The 27,707-nt window shown below is 43.8% G+C and overlaps 1 protein-coding gene across 2 annotated transcripts in view; it reads left to right on the forward strand.

Moving 5' to 3' along the window:
• Positions 1–27,707, forward strand: part of PACS1 (phosphofurin acidic cluster sorting protein 1) — a 143,889-nt gene that overhangs the window by 101,113 nt on the left and 15,069 nt on the right. For both annotated transcript variants that reach the window (XM_032879524.1, XM_032879525.1), the window contains exons 2-10: positions 867–954; positions 12,713–12,802; positions 13,989–14,114; positions 18,234–18,378; positions 18,655–18,746; positions 18,842–18,922; positions 21,891–21,950; positions 22,799–22,959; positions 23,320–23,413. In XM_032879524.1, the coding sequence (XP_032735415.1) occupies positions 867–954; positions 12,713–12,802; positions 13,989–14,114; positions 18,234–18,378; positions 18,655–18,746; positions 18,842–18,922; positions 21,891–21,950; positions 22,799–22,959; positions 23,320–23,413 (937 nt within the window). The remainder of the gene's footprint in view (positions 1–866; positions 955–12,712; positions 12,803–13,988; positions 14,115–18,233; positions 18,379–18,654; positions 18,747–18,841; positions 18,923–21,890; positions 21,951–22,798; positions 22,960–23,319; positions 23,414–27,707) is intronic.

A 27,707-nucleotide genomic window follows, 5' to 3' on the forward strand; every position in this document is an offset into this window, starting at 1 on the left:
CTTCTTATGAATTATAACAACTCCAGTCAGAACATCTTGCCAGACTCAGGCTTAGTTACCTCAGAACTGTCTGGGACTGTTAGAGTCAACTGTGTGTGAGTGTGGGTTTAAGGAGAAATGTATCTTATTTCCTTGGAGCTTTTGTTGAAATACATGTTGAAAATATTTACTTGTAATTAAAATAATTTATTCTATCTTTCTAACAAAGTGCCTTGTAGTAACTTAAATTGGGTTCTGGGCTAAGACAGGCCTAAATTTGGGGCACCTGGGTGGCTCAGTGGGTTAAGCCTCTGCCTTCGTCGGCTCGGGTCATGATCTCAGGATCTTGGGATCAAGCCCCACATAGGGCTCTCTGCTCAGCAGAGAGCCTGCTTCCCCCCCTCTCTCTGCCTGCCTCTCTGCCTACTTGTGATCTCTCTCTCTCTCTCTCTCTCTCTCTGTCAAATAAATAAATAAAATATATAAAAAAAAAAAAGACAGGTCTAAATTTGCATCTTGGCTTGGCCACTTTTGTGTGATCTCGGTCAAGTTTCTTAATCCTTCCAACATCCTCACACATCCATACCTGCCCTTGGTATACCTACCCATCTCCCTGCAGAAATTGCTCCCCATGTATCAGAAGTAGAAAAGTGTGTAAGTTTAACTTGAGATAATTGGATATCCACAGAAGTTCGTGGAATATTGTACCTTTTGACAATTCTCAAGTATCAGAATTAAATAGAAGGATGCTCTTTCACTAAAGGCGGACACAGGTTGGCATCTGACATTCTTTCTTTAGGTAAAGCAGTGTTTCCCCAACATTATCTATCACTTTTCTCCTAAGTTCCTTATGTTTGACTGGATTGTCTTTCTCAAAAATTTTCTAGGCTGTTCAGCTTGACCCTGAAGAAACTTGTCATGCTGAAAGAAATGGACAAAGATCTTAACTCAGTGGTCATTGCTGTGAAGCTACAGGTGAGTTGATCAAGATCGTTTGTTCAGGGTCCAAGGAAGCTGGATAACTTTTTGCCTGCTGTTGGGACTCCAGAAATACTGCTGGGGGCCTGCCTCTTCCCTCCTTCCCTCCTTCCCTTTCTCCTCAGCCAAGCGAGAAACAATAGTGTAAGATGACTGAGTTCATGAGAACTAATGAGTCCCAGTTCTGTCTCTTAGTTAAACCGCTCAGTTTCTTTAAACCTTAGTTTCTTTGTCTGAAAATTTAAAACTTGGTCCTTCCTGCCTTGCATATCGAACAGGATTAGTCTGATGATCAGGTGATATAGATGCTAAAGTGTGTGATAAATGATTCAGGAATTGCTGTGGTGGCCAATGCCTGTTTCAGTCTTACTCTCAGGGTTTCTGGGTCCAAGGAAATGCATGGGTTGGAGAAGCACTTTGGAGGTTTTCTATAAGGTAGAAGAAATTTATAGATTATTGTTTCTGACTTGACAATGAAAAATTTACTGGAATAATTTAACTTCTGGGTAATCCACCCATTAAAGTGCTTATACTTACGTGGTATCTTCAAGGGACCCAAAATATTAACAAACATTCATACTCTAAACATTCCTGAAGTTCAGAAAAGAAGGGAGAACTGCACTGTGGGAATGTTAAGGAATTTACCTGTTGCCAGCTAATTGCCAGGTGGCAGAAGTCGTACTAGAAACTAAAGAGCAGGTAATTTATATATAGTCATCAAACTCCACGACGAGGCCTTCCTTAACTGGTAAGTCCTTCCTAATGATGACTCCCTAGAGCTCACTGAGATTCTGGAGTTGTTAAATAATGACTGGATTCCTCAACTGAAGAGTGGTGTATTTAGTGAATTCTTACTCATTGAAAATAGTGAACTGTATGGTAATGCCCTACCAGCCAGCAGATTGTATTAGCTAGACAGCTATGGTGCAGCGGTGTGTTGTTCCAATACTGGCTTCGCCAGCCTCCACGTCTGTAGCACTCACAGTGCGTGTACCATGCCCTGAGGTCCTCAGCTCTCTTTCCAAGACAAATACATTATCTTAATTTCGTCCTCAAAACTTAAGGCATTTTAATTACTCCTTATGAATTCCTGCATGTCTCACTTTATATTCTGACTCCCGGTTCATCTTTGTACATAATTCCTCCCAGTTCTGTGAAACATTCCCAGGCACCCTACGTTGAGAAAGCAAGTATGGGGTAATGATGTGTAAGTAGAGACTTCCAGTGTCTTTGCTTCCTGTCCTGCTTTTACACCCATTTCTAGGTCATGGGCAGGGTTCCAGTTTTCAGGAATTGTTGCTTTGCTAAAGCTGTTGCTTTCCAATGCAAACACTGTTGGTATGGTTTGGAAAGTTCCCCACTGCTTTTGCCATCCCCGCAGTCAGTGCCTTTGCCAAAAGAAATAATTTCCTTTATTTCCTGATTAAATATTTAACATTCTGTAAAATTTAAAATTATACCCCAAAACTATAAATATCCTTAATTTTTTATTGCTTTACTTCCAGGCAGCTGGAAGTAATTACAGATGTTATCACATTCGTTTATCCAGTGACTTGTTTATTCATTTATTCATTCATTTAATAACATTTTTATTGAGCATCTATTATATGCAAAGCATTGCTCTACACAGATTACAGCAGTGAGAGGATAAAACAGAAATGGGAAACATGCATAAAGCCCTTTTTTTTAAGATGTATTTATTTATTTATTTGAGAGAGAGTGCATGGGGACGGGTTGCGGGGTGGGGATAGAGGGAGAGGGACTCTCAAGTGGACTTTCTGCTGAGTGTGGAGCCTGACGCAGTGGTTGATCTCATAACCCTGAGATCATGACCTGAGTTGAAATCAAGAGTTGGACACTTAACCAGCCGAGCCTCCCAGGTGCCCCGAACATGCATAAAGCACTTCTGCTTCGTTGTGAAGTATGCTCTTGTCTTGAACCAATACTTCTGCAATTCAGTTGTGAAGTAAAATAGCTGCTTTGGGGCGCACGTGGGTGGCCAGTCATAATTGTCTGACTCTTAATTTTGGCTCAGGTCATGATCTTGGGTCGTGAGATGGAGCCCTGCGCCAAGGCTCTGCACTGGACAGGGAGCCTGCTTAAGATTCTCTCTCTCCGGGATGCCTGGGTGGCTCAGTTGGTTAAGCAGCTGCCTTCGGCTCAGGTCATGATCCCAGCGTCCTGGGATCAAGTCCCGCATTGGGCTCCTTGCTCGGCAGGGAACCTGCTTCTCCCCCTGCCTCTGCCTGCCACTCTGTCTGCCTGTGCTTGCTCTCTCTCTCTCTCTCTCTCTCTCTCTCTGACAAATAAACAAAATCTTTTTAAAAAAAATTAAAAAAAAAAAAAAGGTTCTCTCTCTCCCTCTCCCTTTGCCGCCCCACCTTCTCATGTGCAGGTGCTCTCTCAAATAAATAAATAGATAAACAAACAAACAAACTGCTTTTTTTTATGGAACACCATTTTTAAGTGAAAGCAGGCCTCATAGACAAACTAGTTATTCAGACTCAGCTACTTGGAAGATATTTTCTTGAAAATGAGCAAAGTGAACCTATCACTTCAAGGGAAACAACTGAGACATATTTTTGACCAATGACAAATAAAATTTGATCTTTCAAGTGAAAATTAGAATTTTGGAAAATGTGTTTGTCATTATAAGTTTCACAGCTTCCCATTTCTTAAGGACTTTTCTGAAGAGATCAGTGGTGATAGTAATGATAACAATTTTTTAAATTATATAATAAAAAGTATATAACATTTGAAGGATTGGCCTAACTCAGTGACTCAGTGTTTTCCAAATGGCGAATGCATGATGTTACAAAATCATGCTAGGTAAAAAGATCCATTCAAAGAACAAAATAGACCAATGGATTGGATTTTTATTTTTAACATTTTATTTTGAGATAATTTTAAATTTGCAGGAGATGCAGGGATAGTACATAAGAGTTCCTGTATTCCCTTTGCCCAGCTTTTCCCAATGTTAACATCTTTCTTAGCCATGGTACATGTATCAAAACTAAGAAATTATCATTGGTACAATATTATTAATTAAATTAAAGACTTTATTCATGGGGCACCTGGGTGGCTGAGTAGTTAAGCATCTGCCTTTGGCTCAGGTCATGATCCCAGGGTCCTGGGATCAAGGCCCACATCGGGCACCCTGCTGATCGGGAAGCCTGCTTCTCCCTCTCCCACTCACCCTGCTTGTGTTTCCTCTCTCACTGTCTCTCTGTCAAATAAATAAAATCTTAAAAAAAAAAAAAAAAGACTATTCAGATTTCCCAGTTTTTCCAATGTTGTCCTTTTTCTGTTAATTTTAATATATAACAATTTTACAAAAGCCTCCTCCTTTATTTAACTTCATATCTTCTTGAGTCTAGATTTTTTTTTAAGATTTTATTTATTTATTTGACAGAAATCACAAGTAGGCAGAGAGGCAGGCAGAGAAAAGGTTGGGGGAAGGGGAAGCAGGCTCCCCGCTGAGCAGAGAGCCCAACAAGGGACTCGATCCCAGGACCCAGAGATCATGACCTGAGCCAAAGGCAGAGGCTTAACCCACTGAGCCACCCAGGCGCCCCTGGATTTTTTTAATATACTCAACCAAAATCATATTTTGCAACAACTTGAGTACGGAAGCAGGTAGGGGAATCCTGTTGTCTTCTATTAGCCAAACATTAAATAAATCAATCAGAGAAAGATAATTATCATATGATAATTCCTCTCTGATATGAGGAATTTGAGAGGCAGGGTGGGGGTTAATGGGTGGTAAGGAGGAAAAAAATGAAACAAGATGGAATCAGGAGGGAGACAAACCATAAGAGACTCACGAAATGAATTGAGGGTTGCTGCGGGGTAAGGTGGGAGGGATGGGGTGGCTGAGTTATGGACATTGGGGAGGATATGTGCTATGGTGAGTGCTGTGAAATGTGTAAGACTAATTATTCACAAACCTGTACCTCTGAGGCAAATAATACATTATATGTTAATAAAACTAAATTAATTAATTAATTAATTTTTTAAAAGAGAGGTTTGCAGAAAGGTATGCTCTCTCCTTCATACTGTTGTTGAGAATGTAAAATGATATAGCCATCTTGGAAACAGACTTGCAGTTCCTGAAAAGGTGTGACATAGTGTTAGTTACCAGATGACCCAACAATTCCACTCCTAGAAGGTACCCAAGAGAAATTAAAACATAGCCATGTAAAACCTTGCACATAAATGCTCATTACAGCATCTATTCATAATACCTAAAAACTGGAAACAAACCAAGTCTCTTAACTGAGGAATGGATATGTAAAAGGTGGCATATCAGTATAATGGGATATTTTTTTAGCAATGAACAAAAATAAAGTATATCCATGCTACAACACGGGTGAACCTTGAAAACATTGTGGTAAATGAAAGGCAGGCACAAAAGGCCACATATTGTATGATTCCATTTATATGAAATGTCCATAGTAGGTAAATTGATAGCGTCAGAAAGTAAATTAGTGGTTGCCTAGAGCTGGGGTGTGAGGATGAGAAGGTTAGTAGGGTGACAGCTGAAGAGTATGGGGTTTCTTTTGGGGATGATAAAAATGTTCTAGAATTGATTGTGGTAATGTTTGCACAACTCTAAATATCCTAAAAGCCACTGAATTGTACACTTCAAGTGGGTGAATTGTATAGTGTTTGAGTTACATCCCAGTAAAATTCTTATTTTAAAAAACCATGCCATCTTCTTGCTAAATTGTTTTTGTTTTAGAAAAGATATTTTTCACAAAAAATGTTTTTACGTAAGCACATGAAAGATTTATTATTTTTAAGTGAATTAATACATGTTTTTAAATATCTGTTAAAATTCCTAATATGGTAAATATTGATAGATGTACCTATATAAACAAAAGCTATTTGGGTATATAATTGTATATAATTTTTGATATAAAAAGATTCTGAGACTGAAAAGTTTAAGAATCATTGTAGTAAAAGGAAAGAGACAACAAACATAATAAATAAGAACATTATCTACAGACTTTCCTTGAAATCTAATCCATTCTGGGAAACATTCTGGATGGCAGCAGCCTATCTTCCATTCCTTAAATGGGAAAAATAACAGTGAATTCTCAGCTATCCAAGAAACCTCCACCTATTTCCTCAGATAGTACTACAATACTCTTAGCTACCTATGTGACCATTCACTAATAATCTTATATTTTAAAAAGAAGCATTTAAAACACTAGGAACCGGAGTGCCTGAGTAGCTCCGTTGGTTAAACGTCTTGCCTTCGGTTCAGGTCACAATCCCAGGGCCCTGGGATCTAGCCCCGCATCAGGCACCTCGTTCACCAGGGAATCTGTTACTCCCTCCTCTCCCTTCCCTGCCCTACTCATGCTCTCTCTGGAGTGGGCGCTTTCTCTCTCAAATAAATAAAATCTTTAAATAAATAAATAGAACACTAGGAACCTAATTTTCAATGCATTAAATACTCTTTAATGTGTATTTTTATATGCTGTAAGTAATGATATTGTATCAGATATAAATTGTTTTGCTTCTATACTGCGAATGAAAATATACTGTTAAATAGCTTAAAGATGATATGTAAAGATACTAAAGATAACTTTGAAATTGGGCCTAAATTGGTAGTGCCTCAGGCACCTGGAAGAACCAAGTACTGGGCCCCATGAAGAGCAAATCTTTGGAGAAAGGTGGCAAAGGTGAGAACAGTAGTGCATCATGCTTTAAAAGTGCCAGTGCTCAAGGCACCTGGTGGCTCAGTTGGTTAAGCGACTGCCTTTGGCTCAGGTCATGATCCTGGAGTCCCAGAATCAAGTCCCGCATCAAGCTCCCTGCTCAGCGGGGAGTCTGCTTCTCCCTCTGACCCTCTACTTTCTCATGCTTTCTCTCTCACTCTCTCTCAAGTAAATAAATAAAATCTTTAAAAAAAAAAAAAAGTGCCAGTGCTCACTGTGATGCTGTGACTGCCCTGCACTCTGTGTCCTGTTACCTGCACACCCAGACTGAGTTGAACAGGTTTGCAATTCAGATAATGCAATTGGGGTAGAGTGTTTACGGCACATATTTGGATAGCAAGAGTTCAAATAGTGAGGGCCACTGCTGTTGGAAGGAAATGTGTCCTGTGGGGAAAGAAAGAAAAGATAAAGGGATGGACTATGCCAGAGGTGAGGGAAGTCACAGATTATATGTGGTGGTCAGTGTGGGCCTCACAGAGAAGATGACATTTATGCAAAGACTTTGAAGGAGGTGAAGGAGGGAGCCATGCACTATCTGGAGAAAGAGCCGTCTAAGTAGAGGGCAAAAGGCCAGGCAAGGCTAAGGCGGGCATGTGTCTGACAGAATCAAGAGAAAGGAGGAGGTGGCCAGTGAAGCTAGAGACGAATGAAAACACCAGGAGACGAAGTCAAAGAAGTAGGGGAGACAGGATGTGTGCAGATAATGGCAAGGCCTCTGGCTTTCAGTCTGTGTGGAATGGAGGGTTTCGAGCAAAGGAGTGATGCTATCACTCTGGCTGTTGTGTGGTGAAGACCTTTACAGGTGGGAAAGAGGAATCAGGAAGACCAGTTAACGGGCCATAACAGTGATTCAGGCAAGAGAGGAGGGTAGCACCAGAGTTTTTTTCTTTACTTTTCAAAGCTTATTTAAGCAATCTCTCTACACCTGACTTGGGGCTTGAACTCACGACCCCGAGATCAAGAGCCATGAGATCAAGAGCCACATGCTGTACCAACCAAGCCAGCCAGGCTCCCCACCAGAGTTTTTTCTTGAGCAATTGTTGGGTGGAAATGCCATTAAGTGAGATGAAGAAGACTGTGGGTAAAGCTGCTCTGGAGGGAAAGATCTAAAACTCAGCTTATCGTATTACGTTTGAGATGCCTGTTAGATGTCCAGGAAGGGATGTTGAATAGACAATTGAATATATAGGTTTAGAGTCCAGGAGGGAGGTCTGGGATAGAGATAGAATTTGAAGAGTATATTTAATTAAAACCCTAAGATTGGGTGAGAGAATTAGAAGTAGAGTGAACATAGATAAGAGAACAGGTCTAAGAATTAAGACCCCAGGCACTCCAACATTAGGAAGTCAGTGAGGAGAGGAAGGACCTGAAAAGGAGACCAAGAGAGAGTAGCCAGAAGATAAGAGGAAATCCAAGAGGGTATGGGGTTTGGAAGCCAGGTGAGGAAGTGTTTTTGGAAGTCAAGACCGATAGGCTCTATCAAAAACTGCAGATGGGTCAAAGGAGATGAGAACAGGTCATCAGATTTTTTTAAAGTGAAGTTTATTTGGGACCTTGCCAATAGCATTTCTGGTGGACTGGTGGAGATAGGAAGATTGACTGGAATGCATTTAAGAGAAAATGAAAGAAGAGGACTTCAGGAGAGTAAAAACAGACAACTCTTGAGGAGTTTGCTGTAAAGTGAAGGCAGTGTACGGGTTGGTAGCCAGCAGGGCACATGAGGATGAGAGAGTTGTTTTTTGGTTTTGGTTTTGGTTTGTTTCTTTTAAGATGAGAGAAATAACAGCATGTTTATTGGTAGAAATGATCCAGAAAAAAAGGAAAGTTGATTATGTGGGAGAGGAAAGACTGGGTAGAAGAGCCCATTTGAGCAGGTGAGAAAGGATGAGCTCTGGTATCCAAGTGGAGCGGTTGGTTGGCTTTAGATGGGAGAGGAGCCTTCGTCTTTAGAACAAGAGGGATACAGGATACATGAGCACCAATGCACTTAGTAGGTAGGTGTGCTGGGAGCTGTGGGAGCCCTTTTCCCATTGCTTGCATTTTGTAGGCAAAGTAGGAATCAAGTTACTAGCTTAGAGTGAGAAGAGGTAAGGAGGTGTTAGGGGTTTGAGAAAAAAATGAGAAGATATAAAACCATCATCAAGTAGAGTAGAAAAGTGAAAAGACTTGAGACAATACAGAGTAATTGCCAGGCTGCCTTGTTGGCACACTACTGATTTGGGGTAATGTATTAAGACAGACCAGTTCACCTGATTATATGATTCTCTCTGGGCATGTTTAGCTGGTGCAGTTTGGATATTTTTTTTCAGATTTTATGAATTTATTTGAGAGAGAGAAAGCAGGAGCCAGGGGAGGGACAGAGGGTGAGAGAGAAGCAGACTACCTACTGAGAAAGGGCCCTGATGTGGGGCTCAGTCCCAGGACCCTGGGATCATGACCTGAGCTGAAGGCAGACACGTAACCGACTGAGCCACCCAGGCGCCCTGCAGTTGGGTTTAAATAGGTTTGTAATTTACTGTTCTTCTCCCCAGTAGTGAATATGGCAGACTAGCAGCAGAGCACAGGAGTTAAGGGTGTGTGCAAGAACATGTTTATACAGATTGCCTATGGCATTTAAGCTGGGTAAGGAGGAAAGATAGACAACAGGGCCCTGGGGAAAATTGAAACAATGGAAGCATCCTTGGATTGTAGGCCCTGGTGGGTCTAAAGGATTATTGTTGTTGACAAACCAGAGAAAATGAGCTGAAAAGATAGGTGGTAATCAGAGAGTGGGGAGCATGAAACTGAGATTAGGTATTGGTTGTAATTATTGGTAATGGTAAGATCTGGAGAAAGAACATTTGGGTGAGTAGCTAAAACAAGTGTGAGGACAAGATCATCGGAAAAGAGAGATTAGGGGATTGATGCAGCCAAGATGTAGGAAAGAGCATATATTGAAACCACAGAGAGTTATGGATGGTGTACTACTGGGGAGAAGAACAGTAAATGAGGAACTAAAATCAGGAAGTGAGCAGGAATGACTACAGGTAAAGATCCCAGCAACAGCAGGGAATAGAGGGTAATATGAACTGAGAGCATCAATCCAGAATAGGATTTTTAGAGAGATGGAAGGGAGAATGTTCTAGAGCTGGTGATGAAAACAAGGAGGACACCTTCCCCATCTCCAGTCCAGCGGTGTGCCCATAAGGGAAGTCCCCTTCTCTTACGGGAGAAAAACGGCCACCATTTGAGTTACCCAAGAAGCCATGTCTTCAGTGGAGATGAGGTTTCAGCTAGAGGGTTTCTCAGTGGCACTAGACATGGGTCTGTTTGTGCACCATAGGATGGTCAGCAACAACCTGGCTTCTACCTTCTAGAAATACTTTACACGCACGCACGCACACACCAGTTACAACTACCCAAAATATCTCTAAATATTGCCAAATGTTTCCTACATCTGGTTGGAACCACTGCTATATATCAACCACATTTTGAATTCTTTCAACATTTCTGAGATTCATTTTACAGAGATTTTTAAAAATCAAATAAATCAATAAAGTCAGGTGAAAATTTTGTCAAGATTATTGTTCGTAATAGTGGTTACTACGAAAAGTGTTATCTAACAGGTGAGGCAGAATTTCCTTTATTATATTTCATTGGTATGGTACACTATACTTGTTACAAAAACATTGCAAACTGTTATATTTAGATTTTCCTTCCTGCATTAAATAAAAATTGCATTTTGTAAAAACAAAAATTAGAAATGGATATAAAACCTAAAATATATGTGGGTATTATGGAAGGCACGTATTGCATGGAGTACTGGGTGTGGTACATAAACAGTGAATTTTGGAACACTGAAAAAAATTAAATTAAAAAAAATAATAACTACCTCAAAAAAACCACTAAGATTATAAATTTTAAAAAATTTTTTAAAGATTTTATTTATTTATTTGACAGAGATCACAAGTAGGCAGAGAGGCAGGCAGAGAAAGAGGAAGGGAAGCAGGCTCCCCGCCGAGCAGAGAGCCCGATGTGGGGCTTGGGATTGTGATCTGGCCAAAGGCAGAGGCTTTAACCCACTGAGCCACCCAGGAGCCCCTAAAATTACAAAAATTTTAAAGGGAAACAGGAGAATATCTGCTCCAACACAGTTAGCAGAGTAACCGAAGTTAGCAGAGTAATTTCATAAAGTAGGCAGAGATGTCTTAGCTAGGACCCAGAATGCATTAACCATAAAAAAGTAATAAAGTACACTTGATCACAATTAAATACTTCATCAAAAGATACCATTAAGAAAATAAGTAGGCGGGGCGCCTGGGTGGCTCAGTGATTAAAGCCTCTGCCTTCGGCTCAGCTCATGATCTCAGAGTCCTGGGATCGAGCCCCACATCGGGCTCCCTGCTTGGCAGAGAGCCTGCTTCTCTCTCTCCCTCTGCCTGCCTCTGCCTACTTGTGATCTCTATCTCTCTGTCAATTAAATAAATAAAATCTTAAAAAAAAAAAAAAGAAGTAGGCAAGAAAATATTTACCATACATATATCTGACAAGTGACTTGTATATATAAAAAAAAACAAAAAACAAAAAAAACTCTTACAACTCAAAAACAAGTAAAACAAACCTGGATGAAAATATTTGACCAGGCACCTCATAAATGGCAGTATACAAATGATCAGTAAACAAATGGGAAGGTGCTTAACAGTAGTAGTCATCAGGGAAATGCAAATCGCAACCACAGCGATATTCCACTGTATGTCCCCACTAGAATCCATGAACCAAAGCCTGGTCGTACCAAGTGCCGGCGAAGACACGGGGTCACAGGAGCTCTCATACACTGCTGCTGGGGGTGGGAATCGTACCAACACTTTGGAAATTGGTCTGGCAGTTTCTCATAAAGTTAAACATACATCTACCCTGAGACCCAGCAATTCCTCTGCTAGGTGTTTGCCCAAGAAAAAGTAAAACATACTTTTTTACACAGACTTGTAACAAGAATGGCAGTGATAGCCATAATAGCCAAAAACTAGAAACGACCCAAGTGCGAATGTTCAACAACAGAAGAATGGACAAAGTGTGGTGTATTCATAGAATGGGATTCCACTTAGCACTAAAAAGGAATGAACTACTAATAGATGTGACACCCTATGTGAACCTTAAAAGATGATGTTTAAAGAAGCCCAGCTAAAATAGTGCATACCATATGACCATGTGTATGGAATTTTAGAATTGGTAAAACTAACCTATGCTGAAAGAAATCAGAACAGTGCTTACCAGAAAGGGCAGTGTAGAATTGTTTGGGAAGGATCACAGAGTTTTCCTGGAGCAATGGAAATGATAGATGTCCTGAGGCAGTTGTGGCTTGTTACACAGGTAAATGCATTTATCAGCTCTTTGATCCATGTACTGGAGATCTGGGCATTTCACTGTGTTTAAATAATTTTTTTTGAAAAATTAATTTATACAAACTTACTGGCATTCCTTAGGCCCTCCTGCTGGTCTCTTTTTACACTTTTGGAATAGTTTGGCCCAGCTTTATTTTTAGAACTAAAAATGCTAGGATAGCTAGCCTCTTGTTAGGTTAGAAGGGGTAGGGAAAAAAGGAAAGGTTCCTGGAAAAAAATTAAACTGAGACCTGAAAAATTAGTGCCTTAGGTATGTGTAGAACCATGAATTAGCATCCAAGAAGGGGGGAAAAAAAGCATGTGAAAATAAAGGCCCAAAGACAAGACAGTACAGGTGAAGTGTCAATTTGAAAAGAAGGGAGGCAGAGTTGAGCATGGGGAGGGTACTGCTACCTGCCTGGCTCTTCTTCAGGAGAGCTCTATGTGCAAAAATTACTCACTTTTATGTGAAAACCTTTCATTAACACACAACATAATAACCTGTAAATCATACCTATGATGTGGCTTGATTTTGATGCGTCTAACAAAAACCAAGGAAGTATTTGGTAAGAATAGTTATAGAGTTTAGAAGTTGTTTGCAAACTTAGTATTTCTTTTGGTGTGATTTTTTGATGATACACATTGGGCCTATTTTTTCTTGGTTTTCAGGGTTCAAAAAGGATTCTTCGCTCCAATGAAATCATCCTTCCAGCTAGTGGACTGGTGGAAACAGAACTCCAATTAACCTTCTCCCTCCAGGTGAGAATCTACTCAATCTTAGGTCACTAATGTCCAGTCTAGTCCCTAAATAGTCGTTTAATCTGGAGACTGTTTTATCCGAGAGCAGCCATAGCACAATGAATTAAAGTCATCCAATGAATTGAGCCTCTATAGCAAGCCTAGAGGGCCAAAGCAATGGCTTAGCCAACCACAGTGAGGATGCTGAGACCGAAGTTCTTTTCCTTTTCCTTGGATAAGGCTGTTAGCCTACCCATCCTTTCTCAGCCTGCCCTCAGCCCCCTTACCTCTCCCTGGTGATCTGCAGTCCACACCCCAGCTGAATTTTTCCCTTTCAGTCTCACTCTGCCCCCATGTTGTAATCTCAGTTCTTCCCTTCTCCTCCTTATCCCTTTTTAGTATGTCTCTCTCTCATTGTAATCCCAGGAGCCCAAATTGAGGCACATGGAGAAACGCTTGGTCACATGGCAAGGAAAGAGGCAATTTTCTTCTCTTTTCTTTTCTTTTCTCTTCTTTTCTTTTCTTTTCTTTTCTTTTCTTTTCTTTTCTTTTCTTTTCTTTTCTTTTCGAGATTGTATTTATTGGAGAAAGAGTGAGAGAGAAAGCACGAGCTGGGGAGTAGGTGGGGTGGAGGGACCAGGAGAGGGACAAGCCGACTCCCCCCTGAGCAGGGAGCCGACAAAGGGCTCAATCCCAGGGTCCCAGGATCATGAACTGAGCCAAAGGCAGACGCTTAGTTGATTGAGCCACCGGGAGGCAGTTTTCTGAATACGTGTGTACTGCAGAGCTGCAGAGCGGAAGTCAGGCACCGAACAGAACCAGACCCTGAGCAGCACCTTAATAGTGGTTCATTCACCCCTGCTTCCCAGCCTTGTAATGCCAGGAGACAGTGAGGCCCAGTAAAGCTGTGCTGTGTATCCTCCAGCAGGACCAGAGAACCCACCAAGGACCCAGTTGCTTTTTTTTTTTTTTTAAGATTTTATTTATTTATTTGAGAGAGAGAGCACAAGCAGGGGGAGGGGCAGAGAAAGAAGGAGAGGGAGAAGCAGGCTCCCACAGAGCAGGGAGCCCGATGCTGGGCTTGATTCCAGAACCTTGGGATCGTGACCTGAGCCAAAGGCAGACAGGCACTCAACCGACTGAGCCACACAGGTGCCCCAAGACCCAGTTACTTATTAACAGTGTTTGACTCTTTTGTACTTGGCAGTATCCTCATTTCCTGAAGCGAGATGCCAACAAGCTACAGATCATGTTGCAAAGGAGAAAGCGCTACAAGAACCGGACCATCCTGGGCTATAAGACCCTGGCTGTGGGACTCATCAACATGGCAGAGGTAAGAAGAACCGTCTCCAGCCCTTAAGTCGGAGAGCCCAAGAGAGACACTAGGCCCAGCCAGTTGAGCTCAGCAAACGATCTTCCCAGCCTACTGCCTCTGTGTTCTATTTTATTTTACAAGTGAGTTCTTTCAGTGGAAATTCAGGATATACCTCAGGAGGTACTTTCTCCCTCACAGAATGTTTTTCTTTCAGTTTAAAAGAAAATTCAAACTTACAGAAAAGTTGTAAGAATAGTATAAAGAACTCCCATATACCCTTCCCTTGCATTCTTCAGTGCTAACGTCTTAACCACATTTGCCTTATTTTCCTCTCCCTGTATAAACATTCCTGCATATTCTCTGAACCACTGAGAGTAAGTTGCAGACACGTGGTTCTGCACGTGGTTCTGTTACATGTTAATACTGCAGTGTGTTAATTTCCTACACTTGATCTTAGCCAAAAGGCCGAGAAATGATTAATTTCCTAAAAATAAGAATACTCTCCTGTGTGCTCAGCACCATGCCCACCCTAAAGATGAGCACGTTAACACTGGTACAGGATCACCGTCCAGCCCGCAGTCCCCATTCACACTGCGCCAAGTGGCTCAGTAATGTCCTTTACAGGCACAGAATTTAATCTAGGATTACGTGTTCATTTAGTTGTCGTGCCTTTTTGGTCTTCAATTTTCAGCAGTCCCTCAGATTTCCCTTGTCTTTCATTCCCTTGACTTTTTTTAAGAGTACAGGCAAAAAAAAAGAAAGAAAGAAAGAATACAGGCTGGTTACCTTAGAGAATATTCCTCAATTTGGGTTTGTCAGATGTCTTCTGACATTTTTGGCAGAATTACCACAGAAGTAATGCTGTGTTCTTCCCAGTGCACAACGGGCAGTGCCACACGTCGATTTGTTCCATTTCTGGTGAGGTTAGCTTCTCTTCCTTGATTAAGATGATGTCTGTCAGCATTTCCAATCCAAATTAATACATTTTTTGTATTTACCAAGGAAAAAATACTTTATAGGCAGATGTTTTGAAATGTTTATGTAACAACCTTTTCTCTCCTCATATGTTCACCAAGTTTAGCATCTACTCATGATTCTTGCCTGATTCAATTATTATTTTGATGCTTGCCAGACAGTGACTTTATAATCCCGTCATTCCTGCTGTATTATGAGTTTGCTTTCTGTTGTAAGACAGAGCTTTCTCTTCTTCACCATTTACTGATTGGTTCATTTTTTGTATTAATTATGGACCTATGGATTCCTGTTTAATTCAGTGGGGTTTAATATGTAACTGTCATTAGTTATTTTGATGCTCAGATTATCTCAGATTTGGCCAGTGAGAGCCCCTCCAAGGTGGTTCCTATATCTTTCTTTTTATATGTCCCACCATTCTTTATATATTTCTTTACTTTCTGGTACAAAATATCATCTTGTACTTTTCCCGACCCAGCCTTGGAATGAACTGATTCTCTGAAGGATCCTGGTTCCTTTCAGTGGAGAATGGTATTTAGAAACCAACATGTGGGTACCAGAAGTATTCATTTTCCCAGTTAGGGTGTCATTACTTCTACTCCCTCTCAACAGACAGAGCTAGAAAATATATCTCCATATGTGTATATGCCCTCATACATACGTACATACACGTATCGTGCCTGTTTCCCTGTCTGTGTCTGTCTATCTAATCATGAGCTCACGTTCCAATTAATTCCAACCCAACAGCATTGGGCTTATTGTAGCCTTTCCCCTTTCCACAGCTCTAATTCCCTCCAACAGAATGAAAGCAGGCTTCCATTATCCTCAGTGTGTTTGCTCATTTGTATAGCTCCCTTGTGTGCCAGGTGAATCCTCTCAGCCCTGAAAAAGGGAAAGAAAAAAGCGGTCCCAAATCAGTTTTACTTTTATTATGTTTTTAAGCTGAAGCAATGCTTTATTGTGACTATAAACCACCAATTCAACAAGGCATTGATACTGGGAATTCAAACAAATATCTTTTTGAACAGATATGTATGTAGCAAGCCCACCGTTTCAAGTTCTTAAAAACAAGTACTCAAATCAAGAATCAAACAAAGCATGAGAGCAGTTTTTAAAAATTACACATTGTGGCACCTGGCTAATTCAGTCTGTGGAGCCTGTAATACTTAGTCTTGGGGTTATATATTCACACCCCACATTGGGTGTAGAGAGCACTTAAAAATAAAATCTTAGGGGCACCTGGGTGGCTCAGTGGATTAAGCCCCTGCCTTCGGCTCAGTCTTGATCTCAGGGTCCTGGGATCGAGCTCTGCATCTGGCTCTCTGCTCGGGGGGAAGCCTGCTTCCCCCTCTCTCTCTGCCTGCCTCTCTGCCTACTTGTGATCTCTCTCTGTCAAAAAAAAAAAAAAACAAAAACCTTAAAAAAAATTACACCATCATGAAGGCATATGTGTATATGTGCATGTGTGTATTCTGTATATATATATATATATATATATATATATATATATATATAGAATACAGTAACAAGGCTTTCTGATCTATAACTTCCTGCATATTCCTTCAGAAACAAATTAGTATAGATAGCAACCGTAAAGTGAAAAAAACGCTTCCTTCTATGGAAATAAAGAGCCGATATAAAAGTACATCTCTGCAGAAAATCCATTCATTACCCCCTGTGAAAGAAGCTGAATATGGATGGATATCCCCCAAACACAGCAGAGTTTCTGTTTCCAGAGGTTCTGCTTCGGCGGGGGCCGTGATGCACGTTCACCTCACACATCACAGTGCGTCCCAGCAAAGCCTTAATAAGGTCAAGTGAAGGAGCCTCTGTGAAAAGGGGTGTTGTCATTTCCACCCAAATAACACAAGCTCTCAGAAGCAGAGGAATTCAAGGAAGACTGCCATCTCTCTCCTCTCCTCTTCCCCAAGTTTTCTTGTTTGTAATCTCCCTACATCTGTAACCAAAAGATCATTCAGTTCAGTCCTTTTTCAAGGATTTTGGGAAAGCAGTCTGTGAAGAAAATCCCTTTAGTGGGGAGGGGTGTTCAGTCATGTCAAAGATCACTATTTGACAAGCTCCACAGGAAAACCGTCCTGTCCACAAGGTATCCGTGCTCCTCCTGGCTGAGCTCCGGTCAGCCGATGGATTGCCTCATCTATCCAGTAGGATGGCGTTTCATTTGACTGAAATTCTTTACATATACACGTGTATGTATTATGTTTGCAGAGTTTCATCACAGGAAAGGAAATTATGAGATTATGTATTTTTTGAGGTCTAAGAGCCCAGTTTGACTATACTACGAGGAGTTGTTCTTTAAATGCTTTGTCTGCAGAGGTTTTACATGATACTTGTAGATTTTCAGAGCAGGCCCCATTTAACTGAAGTCCTGTCAACATGTCAGCAGGGATTTTCTATTGATTTCCTGCTCCTAAAAAGCATTAGCTTGCTCCTCAAATCTGGCCACATGAAATAGTTGACATCCATCACAGTCCTGTCTGGAGAATCTGGTGGCTTCCCATTCCCCATGTGGCTGGTGCCAGGAGGCTTTCCCCCCATGTGCCCAGCCCCCGCGCAGCTGGCCCACAAATCAGTTCTAACTTACATCTACTTTAGTATGTTGAAGAGGAAAATTTTGTGACCTTAATAAATAGAATATGTGAGACAGTCCCAGCCCATCTGTCTTTCCTCTTCGGGCTTTGAATCAGTATGAGGGACTATAGGGAGTGAAGTATTATGGACACCACAATTCCCCACCTTTGTCAAGCCCTTCCGTTTTCTCAGGTTCTGTAGGTCCTTTTCCCCATTGCCAGACATAGGTAACTACCGTCTGCAGGCTGGCCCCAGCCAGCCAGGAGAACTAGTTCTCTGTCAAGGACTAACACTAAAATGTAGTCCTAGAGATTAGCCATCATTTTAGTCTTGAGTCTTGATCTTTGTTTTTAAGCACAGGGCCTGACCAATGACAGGGCCTGACCAGGCTGACAATTCAAGTAAGACCTTGAAGGTAAGAGGAGAACAGTAACCTTGGATTTGAAAGGTAGTGAGAAAGAAAATGTATCAGCACAATCCATTCCCATTGGCTTGCACATCCACTTGGATTTATGAAAATGGACGACTCACCTCCCTTAGTAAGGCATTTGCATTGCTGCCCTGTGGCCTCAGGTGATGCAGCACCCTAGTGAGGGTGCCCTGGTGCTCGGCCTGCACAGCAACGTGAAGGACGTCTCCGTGCCTGTGGCAGAAATAAAGATCTACTCTCTGTCCAGCCAGCCCATTGACCATGAAGGAATCAAGTCCAAGCTGTCTGGTAAGATGTATGTAGTATCGGGAGAGCCCTGTGGGTCAAGAACAAGCCCATCATCGGCTCCCCATCCTGAGAAAGCTGAACAAGACAGTCCTAAAATGTTTCTATGAAAAAAGTTTAGAGATCCCTGAGAATAAAATGTGACCTACAATGGCTGTGGCTCTCTCCTCTACCCCAGCTATATTTCCACCTGACGGGAGCCATGACTGCAGCCAACCAAACTTTCTTAGGCCAGATCTTCAGATCGCAAGGTTGTCTTACTAAGGTGTCTCTTTCCAGATCGTTCTCCTGATATTGACAATTATTCTGAGGAAGAGGAAGAGAGTTTTTCATCAGAGCAGGAAGGCAGTGATGATCCATTGCACGGGCAGGTAACTTTCCACAGCCCCTCACGTGAAGCATCTGAGAAATAATTCCAGACCCCCCTGGGATTTCCCAACTTCATTCCATCCACCTACCCCCTTAGGACCTGTTCTATGAAGATGAAGATCTACGGAAAGTAAAGAAGACCCGAAGGAAACTAACCTCGACCTCTGCCATCACAAGGGTGAGCCTCAAAGGTCCGGGGAATGTTTTAGCTGAGATTTTAAATTTGAAGGTAGGAGAGGAGTGGTGTATTGAAACTTCCTGGGGGTCTTTTTAAAAATCTGCACATGAAGGTTCTGGAGGTTCTGATACACCTCTTTATCCCCTCCACCAGCACCACCATGTAATTAAGAGTCACTGTTATAGAGAAGCAGTGTTACTTATAGGAGCGTGTTATATTTTTCAGGTTATCTCGGGATAGAAAATAGGTTGAGAAACCTTGTTTTAGACTTTGCAACAGGTAATGCTTCCTCAAGAAGCAGAATGCCTCGGGCACCCCTCGTCCCCTCTCCAGGTGACTACTTCAAATTACGTCCTGCCTACCACATAGACAGACACAGTCTTTTCTAGGGCTATCACCATTTTTAATCATTTTAACCCAGAAATAATAGGCTAGTGCTTAGAACTGGGTTTGGTAAGGTCTAATTACATTGGGTCTCATTCCTGCCTTAATGGATCCATAGTCTTAGAAGCCAAATGCCTTTGAATTACGTCTCCTACGTAAGTTGTCCTCAGGAGTCACTATTTTTGGTGAAATTAGAATCCTGGACTAAGATGCTTAATACCTGGATTTCTAGGTTAACTTTGGGGTTGTTTTTTTTTTGGTGTTCTTTTTTTTTGCTTTTTAAATTAAATGTAATTTAATTTAATTTCATTTTAATTGCAGTATGGTTAACCTACAGTGTTACATTAGTTTCAGGTGTGTAATATAGTGATTCAGCAGTTCTGTACATGACTCCTTGCTCATCGTGATATGTGCAGTCTTAATCCCCTTCTCCTGTTTCACCCATCCCCCTGCCCACCTCCCTCTGGTAACCATCAGTTTGTTCTCTATAGTTCAGAGTCTGTTTCTCGGTCTAGGTTAACTTTGATTCTGGAGCTCCTGTGCTAAAGTGTGGGAGAGTCAAAAGTGCTAGAAACTCAATTTTATTTTTCCCCCGCATATCCTGATTGTCTAGAGTAGAACTAGCCTAGGGACCCCAAGAGCAGAGATTTCCATCACCCGTGGTAATGAAATAAATATAGACCAGACCTTCCAGATGTGTTGCCTCTGAGCCTGGCATTCACGGTGAAACCACACTTTCCTCTCTCCTTGCCTCCTTAGGCATTACTGGCCTTAAAGTCCTCAAGACTGTGGCCTTGATTTCCCCCATTAAATAATGAATGATCAGAGAGCGTGAGAACAGTTTTGTTGTCCTCAGGTATCTAATCCTTGCTTGGCACTCCAAAATGGCCTGGGTAGGGCATGTCCCCAGGGCCTCAGACATCTTATGCTGTTGTACTTGGAATGGGGAGAGGTTGGAGGATCCCTTTGTGTTGTAGCTTCTTCCGTTAAGTTCTTCTTTCTCCGGCTCGGTAACGGTGGAGAGGCCTGCTGGAGCTTTATAAGTCACCTTTCCCTGTGGTCTCGGATGAACCATCACTTTACCCTATTATATGACCAGAGTCCAGTGCTCCTATTAATATCCTCTTCTTCAAAGGTTGTTCTTTGTTTTTTGTTTTTGTTTTTTTTTTTTAGCTGCGGGCTCTCTCCAGTCAGATTACCAAAGACTTGGAATGGTTCTTTAGTTTCTGTCTTCTTTTGTACACATGCATTCTTCTCTCCCTACCAAGAATACTTTGTTCTAGATACACTAATTGATTTGCTGAGTTTTTTCTCTGCTGTGGATACCCTTTCCACCTTTGGAAACCCTGCTTTTTTTTTAAGGCCTGGCTCAGTCTTACTCGCAAGTTAGTCTCTTCCATCCCCAGATGGCAAGTCTGTCAGGCAAAAGTACTTAGGACCAGTCATTGCGCCTGGAGTTAGAGACATAGAGACAAGAAAGGCCTAGTCCGTGCCATCAAGGAGATCACGATGTCTGAACACAGACAGCATCTAAACTAGCTGCTACAACACAGTAGAGTAGGTGCTAGAAGATAGAGCTTAGTGTAAGGGACAGCGATGGTGCCCAGGGGAAAGTGGCCAACTCCGGGCAGGAGTGCCAAGAGAGCCTCACAGACTAGATGCCAAGAGATGGGTTTCTAAGGATAAATAAAACTTCACCCAAGTGGATTGGGAGAGAATGTGCAGTCAGGGCAGAAGATACCATATATAAAGACTCCCAGGAGTACTGCAGCATGCCATTCTTTACAGAACTATCAGCAGTTTCCAATTAAATAGATATGGGAGGTGTTCAGTGGTGAGGTGGGGCTAGGGACAGGCAGGGCAGTCCTCAGACAGACCCATGCTTAATGCCTCAGCTTTCTTCCCTGGGCACTGGGGGCCAGTGAAGACATCTAATTCGGGGAGTAGCATGATGAGGTTTGCATTTGTAACGATCACTGTGGACTCTAGAGAGAACAAGACTGGAAACTAGCTGGGAGTGTGAGGCTGGGGGCATGGTGTTTGAAGGCCATTGCAGTGATCCCACAGAGCTGTGGGAAGAAGGACCCGAAGGACAGCAGTGGTATTACAGACGAAGAAGAGAGTCGGGGTTAGTGAACACGGGGCTCTGAGGAGAAAGGGGAGGGGAGACAGTCTGGGTTCAGATTCCTGTGATCGGGGGTTGGTGATAATGGTACCCAGGATGGGAACACGGGGAGAAGGTGATAAATTCTTGGGAATGCTGGGCTTGAGGTGCCTGTGTGTATGCAGGCGGAAATCATCAAGCGTATTTGAAGGACTGAAGAAAGGGAGGACTTGGAGGTGTGTGGGAGGTGCCCACACTCGATGCCCACAGCCCTGGGGACCGCTCCGCGTTAACCATGCGCGTGCCTGCTTCCCTGGGGGGTTTTACATGCCAGAGGATAGAAGCTGTTTTCCCATCTTCATGTCTTCCCACAGTGCTTTGCAAAGGAAAGAGTGGGCTCTGGATCACTCCGTTGGCTTAAACTGGTCGTCGTGTATGGGTGGGTGTTGTTGAGAACTTCTGTGCCATTTGTTCCCACAGCAACCTAACATCAAGCAGAAGTTTGTGGCCCTCCTGAAGCGGTTTAAAGTTTCAGATGAGGTACGACCCCTTACTCCCGAGGTGGATGGTGAGTAGAATTCCCTGAGTTTCACCCTCGTTCCTGGGGTGCATTTTTTCCTGTCCCTGGGAGTCGGGACTACAGGACCCCCAAATAAGAGAATAGCTAAAGAAGGGCTTTAAGCTACGTAAAAAGAGAAAGAAAGGATTCGCAGTACCGGCAGGGAGGGGTAGCGTGGTTACACTCGACTGTTGGCTAACGCCACCCTTCTGGCATGGGGCATTCGTAACGTCTGGTTGTTGTTTGGTTTTCCCTCCTGTCAGAGGGGGATCATGGTGCACAACGACCTGTGAGGTAGGAGTGTCCTCAGCGGTTGGCCGTTAAGTAACCAAGAATCGGTCACGTGTAGAGAAGCAGTGTCCTCCCTGGGCTCTGACCAGCCTGGTGCCGGTTTTCGTAGGCTTGGCTTCTCAGTGCACTGGAGAAGAGACGGAGAGGAAGATTGTTCAGAGGTTTCTTTGTCCTTCTGTGGGCTCCTCAGGAGAACAGGACCAGCCTGCACGGGGTCACAGTCTTCTGGGTTCTCTCACACCTGTTCTCTGGCAGAGGTCCTTTAGCACTTCCGCGTTTCTTCCTTATGCCAGGCCCGTAGCATGGAGTGGTAGGGAGACACTGAAAAGGAAAGGTGGTCTCACCACATCCCCGCTCTCAGGACTGGGTCACAGAGAGGACACCAAGGTTACCCCGATGAGTGTGAAGCTGTGGCCTGTCCCTTAAGGAGGACGAGTTAAGGAAGCCAGTTGGTACCCGTCCAGGAGGAAAGAGTTGCTCATCTACCATAGCTGTTAACAGACGTAACCCCAAACTCAAAGATCTTTTTCCCCCACAGGTAGGTTTTGGGCTGGAACATGTATCCCGAGAGCAGATACGAGAGGTGGAAGAGGACTTGGACGAACTGTATGATAGTCTGGAGATGTATAATCCCAGCGACAGTGGCCCCGAAATGGAGGAGACCGAGAGCATCCTTAGTACTCCGAAGCCCAAGCTCAAGTGAGGCCCAAACCTCCTCCACCAGATTGTCTCCCTGCGTCTCTCTGAGCCAGAGCAACCTCCTAGACGCCCTCCCTCCCGTCCCCTCCATTACCGGGGTATCTTGGCTTCTCACCCTTGTGGAACCTCCAGCTGTCCAGATAGAGATCACTGTTTTTGTCTCTAGCTGACAAAAGTCCTGATAATCTCGAGTCCTTTGATCCAGGCCCTGCTGGGCCACCCGCTACCATGTCCTTCCTCGCGGGCATCCTTGAATCCCGGGTTGTCAGCCTTTCGTGCACACCGTCACGACCCAGCTCTCACGAGCTGCTGCCCTGGGCCCTGGCGACCACTGACCCTAGCTGTGCTTCTTTGCCTCAGGCCCTTCTTTGAGGGGATGTCGCAGTCCAGCTCCCAGACGGAGATTGGCAGCCTCAACAGCAAGGGCAGCCTCGGCAAAGACACCACCAGCCCTGTGAGCAAGACCAATGGCTATGGGGGTCGGGGAGAGGGGCCGGGGAGTGTTGGGGCTTCACACTCTGGGCACTGTGCTCCTGGCTCACCTTGTGATGCTGAAAGAGCGGGGTCTCATTTTGTTTCAACCTCGGGTATCCTGACTGGAGTCCTCGCTGGGGGCTTGGTTCTCATGGGCCTTGCTGTGGCTATTTGGGTGTCCTTTTTGGTCAGTTCCTGCCACAAGAAGGAGCCTTCCCTCCCAGAACACACAGTATTAAATTTCTCCCTCAACATGCGTCACATGGTTGCTGGGAGTATGGCATCCTCGGTGGTAAGTAATTTGCTTTCCAGGTAGAGAATGAATGCGAAGGGGCAGGAAGCCCACAGGGTCTACTCAGAGACGCCACATAGGCTTTATTCAGAGACGCGGGCAGTACTTGCAAAGAATTACGAGTTTGAAGGGCAGGTTTCCATTTTGCCTGGTGACCGAGAAGAAAGAGTTGCTCTCTCCTGTAGTACCCAAGAGCCCAGCGTCATCCTGGACCATGCTCTGTCCCTGCTTGGGAAGGCTCTCCCTATGGCCGTGGATCAGAGGTTGGAGCCTGGGTTGATGCTGTATCTGTGTCAGGCCCTGGGGAGCTGTTCTTCCCCTTGTTTACAACTAAAGGAAGCAGATGTGCATGGTTTTAGTGCAATTTATGGTTTGCTGTTGCAAGCGCAGTGTCTTTTCTGTAGATCAGAGAAACTGAATCCTTTAAGTCCTCCTGTTCTTCCCGCTCTAAGAGAGGGCGTACAGCGCTCACCTTGAAAATAGGTATGAATTGTGAGGAAATGCTTTGTGAGACATGTGAGGCATGTGAGGCCTCCATCCTCTGAAAAGCCCTGTGACTATGGGAAGGCTGCCGCCTGTCCCCAGTCTCTGCAGACCCTGGAGCTGCTCGTGGGTCAGCGCATGGGCTGCCTTACTACTTGCTGCCACCAGGTGGGGCTGTCTCCCACCTTCTCCTTCTTCCTGGTAAGGCACTTCGGGCACTGTCTGGCCCTAGGACAGTGGCCCCAGGTGGCATTAGGGAGGAAATGTGGGGTGGAAAACTGTGATCGACAAGCAGAATCCCTCCAGCAGAGAAGCCTCTGGCATGCGACTTACAGATCCTGCACTCTGTGACCCGGATCTGAGGCCTTACCTTGCTGTTTACGTGGCTTTTAGCTACTCTTTCTTGGGGGGTGGCGTGGGGGGGTCCTGCTGAATGGCCCTGCTGAATTGTCAGTGTCCGCATAGATCACTGGCCCCTACAGCCAGATTCCATCTTAACTATAAATACAAGGGTTGACTCTTCTAGAGAGGAACCTGGGACCGGGCCGGAGGAGAGCTGTTTCATAGTGTCCTAGGAGAGTGGAACGAGGAGTACATAACAAAATGCAATTAAATTTTTAACTGATATGATGCCCCAAAACACTGAGCGTAACACTGACTTGTAATGAATGCTCGGTAAATGCTAGGGATTGTTATTATTAAATTGATAGATTATTTTACACTAATGAAGGTATTTCTGGGTTGATAGAACGTGTCTGCAGGTTCTGCTTTAGTCTCAGTTACATGACCAGCATGATTTAAAGGGGAAACCACTGATGTTCTGAGTCTCCAGGTGCATTAGAGTTGGCCCAGCAGCCCAGTTAGCTCAAAGTTAGGGCAACTGAGTATCAGTCTTAAATCTATGATGGCCTACGGATCCCTGTCTACGCAGAACATTCATCTGGGCAAAGTGGGACTGGGTTCAGAGCACGTGCTCTGGAGGCAGACTTCTGAGTTTGAATCTCGACTCCATCATTCTACTGACTGTGTGATCTGGGGCCGTTGTCAGGCCTTCGTTTCTTCATCTACAAAGTACTTGTTAAAAGCACATGCCTTGTAAGGCAGTGCGCAGAGCACAGATACGATGAGAGAATGCGGCTCAGTCCTCCAGTGTGGCGGCGGGTTGATGGGTGGATGGATTTACTACTTGGCGAGCGTGCGGTGAACGGAAGCTGCCGTGGCTCTTCTCCTTACCGTCAGTTAGAACCGTTTCAGTTCTGCTCTCCTGAAACTGTTGGGATCTAGCTGTCTTTGTCATGAGTCCTTCAAATCCTCGTTCTGCTGGCCAGATTTCAGACTTGCTTTGCTGATTCTCTGTGATATTTCTATTTTGAAGAGGCCCATATGTTTCAATGTGGATGTGGAATTTTGGAATCCTTTAGTATGAAAGGCCCTTCGGGAATGACAGAGTGAGCCGCGCTTTTACAGAGAACTTCCCAGTGTATTAGGGGAGGAACACTGAGATCGTGCATACGTGGGCAGGTGTGCACATGCAACCCGACTTTTATCCTCTCTCTCTGACTTCCTAGTGTTGTTACATAGTTATTTTTCTTAATCATCTTTTTCGTTCCTGAAATTTCACAAGATTCAGTTTATCACTAGAACCAGAAGGTATTTCTGCTGATATAAATTATTACAGTTGTCGGGGCATCTGGGTGGCTCTGTCAGTTAAGCTTTCAGCTCAGGTCACGATTTCAAGATCGTAAGATCGAGCCCCACATGGAGCTCTGCACTCAGTGTGGAGTCTGTTTGGGATTTTCTCCCTCTCCCTCTGCCCCTGCTTTGCTCACTCGAGCATGCTTGTTCTCTCTCTCTCTTAAATAATTTTTTTAAAAATTAGTATAGTTGTTGAATTTTCCCAAGACTGGGAGCCCACAGTAGCAACATAATTTGGTTTTCCAAGCTGGTAACAGTCGATGCTGACAGTGCTTCAGTTAGGGAGGTCAAGAGATGTAGCCTTTCAGCCAAGACTGCCTGCTGCTGGAAGTTGTTATTTCCATTGCACTGTTGATGATGGTGTTCGAGACTAGTACTTCATAAAATTGATAGCCTAAAATACCACCCCACTCTGCTCCCCCCATCTCCACAGGAGCATATCTCCCTCCTGCAGCAGCCAGCATCACCCCATGGGCGCAGTGCCTTGGGCTGCTGGCATCTGCCTCCAGTACTACACAGTTAGACGTAGCTACGGCACAGCTGGTGGTCTGGGGCTCTGGGGTGAGAAAAGCCCTTCGTATTTATAGAAGTAGAAATTTGGAGAATTGGGAGTTTGCTTCTAATGGGATTGTTTGGAACATCTAGAAGAGTCAGGAAATAGCCAGCAGGTTCCCTCTAATGCCAACCCAAGTGAAAGTTGTTGCAGCTTTACCACAGAAACAATTCTGTACCTGTCAGAAGGCTTAATAACAGGATGTGCTCTTTAAAGCCCTCCAGCAAAATGATGTTAATGCCCCAGTTCATTCTCTTTGAATGTATTTAACTCATTTGTCATACTGAGATACAAAATGGAGTGAAATCATCTTCAGTCTTCTTTTTTTTTTTTTTTTTTTTTTAAGATTTATTTATTTGAGAGGGGCGCCTGGGTGGCTCAGTGGGTTAAAGCCTCTGCCTTCGGCTCAGGTCATGATCCCAGGGTCCTGGGATCGAGCCCCGCATCAGGGTCTCTGCTCAGCTGGGAGCCTGCTTCCTCCTCTCTCTCTGCCTGCCTCTCTGCCTACTTGTGATCTCTCTCTCTCTGCATGTGTCAAATAAATAAATAAAATCTTTTTTTAAAAAAAATATTTATTTATTTGAGAGAGAGAGAAAGAGCGCATCTATGTTGGGGGCAAGGTGGCGTGGAGGGAGGGAGAGACTATCAAGCAGAACACCCCCCCTCCGCCGCCACTGAGCACAGAGCTCCATGCAGGGCTCCATCTCACAGCCCTAGGATCCTGACCTGAGCCAAAATCAAGAATTGGACACTTAATTGACTGAGCCACCCGAGTGTCCCCATCTTCAGTCTCAAATCTGACCAGGACTTTTTCACAATTCTGGACTCTGTTGGCATTGGTTATTCACATAGATAATGTGCAGTGAGCTAGCTGTGTAATCGCAGGCAAAGCGACTCCAGACCTGGGGTCACAGTCAGATAAAGTGTGTTGGGTTGATCTCGCAGATGGTTTTGGACAGTGGCTCTCTACCAGGGGTGATTTTTGCCTCCTTCCAAGGAACATTCAGCTCTGGCAATGACTAGAGACGTTTTGATGATCAGACCTGGCAGGGGTGGTGCTGCTGCTGGCATCCAGTGAGGAGAGGCTGGGATGCTGTTTAACATCCTACGGCATACAGGACGACATCCCCCACAATGAAGAAGGATCTGGGCCAAAGTGTCAGCGGGGCTGAGGTGGAGAAAACATGGGCCTGCTTGTTCATTAGTTTGCCAAGTGACCCCTTGAACTTATATGCCCCCTGTTTCTCAGTA

This window comes from Lontra canadensis, unplaced genomic scaffold, assembly GCF_010015895.1.
Source record: "Lontra canadensis isolate GAN:19392208 unplaced genomic scaffold, GSC_riverotter_1.0 scaffold66, whole genome shotgun sequence".
Classification (NCBI taxonomy): Eukaryota; Metazoa; Chordata; class Mammalia; order Carnivora; family Mustelidae; genus Lontra; species Lontra canadensis.